Source organism: Eschrichtius robustus, chromosome 3, assembly GCF_028021215.1.
Source record: "Eschrichtius robustus isolate mEscRob2 chromosome 3, mEscRob2.pri, whole genome shotgun sequence".
Classification (NCBI taxonomy): Eukaryota; Metazoa; Chordata; class Mammalia; order Artiodactyla; family Eschrichtiidae; genus Eschrichtius; species Eschrichtius robustus.
Genome location: NC_090826.1, coordinates 126,355,521 through 126,361,198, shown reverse-complemented (window position 1 = coordinate 126,361,198; position 5,678 = coordinate 126,355,521). Strand labels below are relative to the sequence as shown.

The following is a 5,678-nucleotide window of genomic DNA, read 5'->3' as shown; positions in this document are numbered from 1 at the left end:
TTAATTAAAACTTTACTGCAAATTGTGATCACATTCAAAACATGTTCCAGGTGACAGTTTGGGATGTTAAAAACCTTACTGGCAAAAAAACCCCAAAAAACAAAAAACATGACTTGTATGATAACTAGAGTAGTGACAATTATGGGAATCACAGAAAGACAGTGAGATCATTGCCCAATTTGAGGAGAACTGATTTTTGTTAGAATAAAGTATCTTTTCATCAAAAGTCTAATCCTTGCTACTTTGACAAATGAAAGAACTGGCAAGATATTTTTTTTTCTTTCTTTTACAGGAGATCAAATGAAGCACAGAGGTATGAGAATTTGCTCCAGATCAAACTTGAATGAAGCCACTTTTTGAGTAGCGAACCCTCAGTATGGGGACCCAATAATTGTTGGATGATTTTCTTGCTTATTCCATAAAAAAAGAACTCCATTATGAAGACAGGTTGAAATAGATATTAAATTGTCATTATCACAGGTGTCAACTATGACTCATGTGTAGAGAACCATTTTACTCTAGAACCTAAGAATGATGAATATAGCTTTCATCTCTGATAAACACTGACTAAAATCTCTCCCATCATGGATACCATCAATGAAGTACAGTTAGGACAGAAATAGAACACAAATGATGTATTATCTTTCCCAATATGTAATGAATAAACTTTGGGACTATTCTTAATAATAAATATTTATTAATAAGACCATCTAAATTAATATGAAAGACATAAAAAATAAAAATATAAAAAATAATTTGACTCATGCAGCACTTTTATAAAAGGTGAACATAATGTAATTAGTCCATGAGCTTTAAAGGGAAATGAGCTGGCTGGCTAGTGAGGGGACAAGATGCCAGAGGGTCACTACGCAGTCAGGGTCACAGCTGTATTGTTGGATTGTTGGGCTCCTGTAGGCTTGGTCTGGCTCACATTTCTCCTGGTGGACTTGTCTATTGTTCGGACTGCTTTTTTCACCCATTCAACTTGTGGATCAGCACAGACTTTAAGGCCACGTCTGGTAATAAATCTGCAATGCAAAGAAAAGATAGACAAAGTTAGTCACATCCTCAAAGCCTTGGAACCAGAAGTTAAGATCAGATCATATATAAGAGATCTTGTGCAGAAATGACTGGACAAAACAGTCTTTCAGATTCAGGAGAATATAAATGAAAATCTTTCCTCTGCAATCTATTTTGCCATAAAGGAGAAATAGCTCCAGGTAATACCCAGATCCCTGGTTCAGCATAAACTGCAGGCTCCTTTTCTCATCATTGCTACCAGGTGATGTAATTAAACTGGACATTTGAGGTCATCTAGTCCAATTATTACATATCATCTTCTTTTTCAAATTTAAACACACTCATCTTATTTTCTGGACAAAAGGTGATTTCTTTATCATAGTTTTGGGGGTAACGTTGCAATTGTGTGTTGGGAAGAGTTACTATTCTGAAAATGAGATCCTAGAAAGAGAATGGTACCATGTAGGCTAGTTGTTGACACTATTCCTTGAGATATGGCAACTGATAAAATATGGCACTCCACTCCAGCACACCATAAGGGCAGAGAAAGACAGGGAAGGGGAGGGATGGGAAGGGAGGCATCCCACACCAGTGTGTCTCTATGGTCAAATCCTGATCTGAACCAGCCAGCTCTAAACCTAACCCTCAGGACTGAGCATATTATTCATCTGGTTCCCAGTTAGATTCTTCTGCTAATATAAATCAGAAAGGAGGGTGATATTCTTCACTTGGTTGCCAATTTTTTGTCATAAACATTGTTTGGGGCTACATAAAGGCATGGTAAATATGGAAAAACAGAAAGACTATTGGCTACGTTGAGGATTTCCTCCTTGTTGACATTTTTCCTGAGGAGGGCAGCATTTCTATATACTGTGTTCCATCAAGCCCAGATTTGGGGGAGAGCAACTCACATCACTGCTTTCATGAAGCCCTCCGTGATGGTGTAGGTCTTGAGTTTTTTAATTGGCAGTCGCTGGGTAGTCAGACTCACACAGATGGTCTTGTCTGGGACTTCAGTCCCCACACCTGGTAAAGAAAACCAAGCAAACAAAAATAAAATATAATTGTTAATACTATCAATGTTAGAGTGTTGTAAATAAAATAAAGAGTGATCTGATAAAGAGTAATTTGAGGAAGGCAACACTAAATGTGGGAGAGGTAGCTCATTTTTGACTGAATAAATAAAGGTGTCCTCATTTTAAATGGTAAAATGTGAAATATGTAAGGGAAGTAGTTCATTAAATACTCATCCTCAATAGAAATGTCCCAGGAGGATTAAACTTTCTAAGTTTAGAGAACATCTTACATTGGAGAAGGGAAAATAACTTGGGAGAGTTAATAATAGTAAGGGTTTTCTGAAGTCTAAAAAGGGTTTCTAAGTGCTGATTTACTCCTAAGCCGGAGACTGGCATTTGTTACTCAGGGAAGCAAGTATTCTCAGAGAATATTTCTCAGAGAAATATTCAGCAAAAAAGCATCTTAAATAATATCCAATGATGATGAAGTTTGAGCTATATTGTTGCTGGGGTCAGAAGGCTTTTTATAAAAACATGAAACTGACCAGGTGTTCACTACCATTGCTCTTCAGCTCTCCTTCTCTCCATCACACAATATCCAGCCTGCACATTCTTAACCCTCTACATTTGCCAACTTACTTTTAATGCTGAACTGTCTCTGAATGCAGTGAAAGAGGGAAATACCCAAGTGTCTACAGTCTTCCTCAGTCTTATTTCCCCTACCCGTACATGGGTTTCTACCAAATGGCAGCCTGTTTTCTCAGACAAATGCCAGCCAGCCATGGTTAAGACAACATTTGGCCTAAAGTTTTGGCTTCATCAATATTTTTTTTTAATTTGGGGCACAATTTCAGGGAGTTGCAGACATTGCCATCTCTATTTATGGACACCTTTGGGATTCATGATCAGGTTCAGATATTCTAGTCTAAGTAATAAGTCTACGGATTAAGAGGTTGAAAGGAGAGTTAACTGAAACATTAATTATACCCAAAGGATATTCCCTCTTGTTGCCAGAGACACAAGGAGAAATATACTCCAACCAGCTGGGAAAAAAATGATCTTTTAAGAAATATGTGTAGAATGCTCAGGTAAGTCTCAGTATAACTAAGTCTCATCTGGGTATGTCTTGTAGGTTTATTTGATTGTCTATAAGACATTGATATTTGTTAGCACTTATGGTCTTTTATAAACTCAAGAAATTGATCATCAGCAGGAAAAACATTCATAGCAGTAATAACAGACTCTCCTACACACTTAATGTAATATTGATTTCCTGGGTGTAAAGGTATGAGCTACCAGTCATTTTTGTTTTCATAGAAAACATTGTTTTGCTTCAGAACATAAACCATCTAGCTCATTCCCACTTTGTGAACTCTCAAAATTTTCGAGAATTTATCAAGATCAATATTAAATAGGCAAAAGCTTCAAAGGTATATACAATCGTCATCACCATTCCACAGCTAACATTAATCAAGAAGTTAGGACTTGTGTGGAAACCTAATAAGTGATCATAATATTTATTTCATTTTAATCCCGGGTAAGCGTATCGGTTATAACATTCTTCTTATAGATAAGTAAGCATAAGCACAGAGAGGTGAAGAAATTTACCCCAAATCACCCAGTTGTGAAAAATAGGAGCCCAGATTGTAACCAAGTTTTATCTTCGAAATCTACAAAGTCTCCTAGAGTCAAATTATTCCCATTTTGCACATGGGGAGCCTGAGGCTTAGCTCGGAGAAAGTATACTCCAGTCAAAGCCTGAGTCAAAACCAAAATGTGTGGCCACTGCCTGCATATGTAGATGCTGCTTATCTCATAAATAAGATTTTGACTTACCTTCCACAGTGTATGCAGCGAGACAGCAGATCCCGAGGAAAGCCAGAATGAGAAGTCTCATGGCTGAAGTCCTGCTGAGCTGTGCAGCGAGAGGCTGAGGAACTGATCCTTTCAGTCTCTTTTATTCCTCCAGTGATCAGCGCACTTCCTGTGGTGAGAGGGGGCTTTCGAGATGGGTGTGGAATCACGGAAAGTCTTTGCAATACTGATGCTTTCTTTGGTTGAAAAAAAAAGTTCCTTTGTCTCCACTCATACTAACCCAACACCTTGTGGCCTTTTCTCCTCCTCCTGTGGTTAATGTGTCCGTGAAACCAAATACGTGCACAAAAGAAACGTAGTTGTCTCATCTCCTGCCACCAGTCTAAATTCAAACCTTCCACTGCACACATGCCCCAAGGCCATGCCAGTGTCATGGCCCAGCACAGGGACAGTGTAAAGGAAACAAGGTGGGTGGTCACTGTGGTCCATCTCCCCCTCCTGCCTCGTGTAACATCAGCTGTGACATGAGGCTTCCACCACGGTGGATCCTAAGCCCAGTGACGCCATAGGGAGGTGAAGGGATGCTGTGGCTTCCCTGAGCTCCTCACTCCTCTGCCTTAATCTTCTTATTTCTCTCCTCTGCCCTCATTCAAGTGATCCCCTTTCTTTACACCAGCCTCCCCACATACCCAAGAAACATTTCAATAATGATGATTGGAGCCTGTCTATCTGCACGGGTTTGCCTTATTTTAACTTAATACATACATTTTTAAAAGATTTTGAAAAGTTGTCCTGAGAAAAACTTTATTTTGGAAAAAAGAAAAAGGAAATTATCTATAATCTTACCATTCTGTTTTCATTTTTAATGTTTTTCAATGAGTCTCTATTGGTATACATGTTTTGCAGAGTCGTGACAATTATAAATACTATTTTTACATCTATGTAAATATGCTGCATGTTTCTTCATAATCTTCATGTTTCTACTCTGAATAAACGCATACACAGGCACATTAAACTATTCCCTTTTAACTTATTGTTATGTAAACCACATCTATAAGGTAAATTTTCATTAAATACACTGAATCTTTTGCTTTTAATCACCAGGAGTAGGATTATGAGGCAAAATCATATGATCATCTTTATAACTCTTGCCATATATTGACATATATACTTCCCAAAATGTAATTTCCATTTGCAATGCTTCCAGTAGTGTTTCACTGTAATGGTTACAAGACAACCTGTCTGTCACTCAATTTGCTCTTTTGGGTTTTGTCTTGTTTTGTTTAATATAGGTATGTGTAAAATGCATTTATTAATTATGTGTGTAGCTAAAAGGTTTTGTCATTACTATTCAGGGATATGAAAATAACATTCTGATTAAATATACGTATAGCTAAAAGTTTTTGACATTGCTATTAAGGATATGAAAACAAATTCCTATATTTCTATGAAAATTATAGGTTAAGCTCTAAGATACTTTTCATTAATGGCATTTAATTTTCTACCCAGATTTTACTCAGAAATTCAAATAGTTTTTAGTTGTCTCCACCTAGCTACACCATCAGTTCTTAAACTCTGAACACACAATTCCTCTCAAAATGCTTCTCTTCCTATTACTCCTTGACATGGAATAATGTGTTATCATCTATTCAGTTTCCAAATACAGATTACTTGCATCATCTTAGACTCATTGCTAGTCACCCATATGTTGTTCTCAACCAAGCTGGACTAAGTATACCTTCAAAGTAGCTCTTCTATATGTCTTCTCCTCTCTCTTCACACTGCTCAAGGCAGGACCTCATCACTCCTTGTTAGGACTACTGCAGT

At 37.5% G+C, this 5,678-nt stretch overlaps 1 protein-coding gene across 1 annotated transcript; it reads right to left on the bottom strand.

Moving 5' to 3' along the window:
• Positions 1–865: 865 nt before the first annotated feature.
• LOC137760705 (lymphotactin-like) lies at positions 866–3,933 on the bottom strand. The gene is made up of 3 exons (XM_068537618.1): positions 3,873–3,933; positions 1,932–2,046; positions 866–1,028 (listed from the first exon to the last, which is right to left on the bottom strand). Exons 1-3 carry the CDS (start codon positions 3,931–3,933, stop codon positions 866–868), a joined length of 339 nt encoding a protein of 112 aa, XP_068393719.1.
• Positions 3,934–5,678: the final 1,745 nt, after the last annotated feature.